The 479-nt window shown below is 57.2% G+C and overlaps 1 protein-coding gene across 1 annotated transcript in view; it reads right to left on the bottom strand.

Annotated features, from left to right (window-relative positions):
• EMH_0078990 (uncharacterized protein) overlaps positions 1 to 479 on the bottom strand; it is a gene marked incomplete at both ends in the record, with an annotated part of 2,190 nt that overhangs the window by 751 nt on the left and 960 nt on the right. The window contains one exon of the mRNA XM_013500066.1: positions 3 to 479. Coding sequence (XP_013355520.1) covers positions 3 to 479 — 477 coding nt within the window. The remainder of the gene's footprint in view (positions 1 to 2) is intronic.

Below are 479 nucleotides of genomic sequence, written 5' to 3'. Positions count from 1 at the left end.
TGGGGTTCGATAGAGCCGAAGCAAGCAGCACCAGCAGCACAACAGCATAGATCAGTGTAGGCGGCAGCGCTCTCTTTATCTCTTGCAGCCCCGATATGTTGGCCACCAACGAGTTCTCCGTTGGGGTGTATGGGTCCTCATCGTAGTCCCATATATTAAACAACTCCTCCCAGTCTATAGATTGGGGCCCCGGTAGGGGCCCCACTAGTATACCCCGGGCTGGGGGTGGGGGTAAGGGTACAGCTGCTGCAGCAGCAGGAGCCTTGCTGCTGCTCCCTGATGCTGCTCCTGCTTGTCCTGGTCCTTCATCTGCTGTTGCTGCTGTTGCTGCTGCTGCTGCTGCTGCTGCTGGGTTGTTGTTGCTGCTGCTGCTGCCGGGTACTGCAGCAGCAGAAGACTCATCCTCCTCTTCCTGTACCTCGAAGCTAAAAACTTCATTCAGTGAGCCCCCCTCTTCGTCAGCCCAACGTACACCCCAC

The sequence above is a fragment of the Eimeria mitis genome, genomic scaffold (assembly GCF_000499745.2).
Source record: "Eimeria mitis Houghton genomic scaffold, Emh_scaff4989, whole genome shotgun sequence".
Classification (NCBI taxonomy): domain Eukaryota; phylum Apicomplexa; class Conoidasida; order Eucoccidiorida; family Eimeriidae; genus Eimeria; species Eimeria mitis.
The sequence above is the reverse complement of the archived record's forward strand: the minus strand, read 5'-3'. Positions and strand labels throughout refer to the sequence as shown.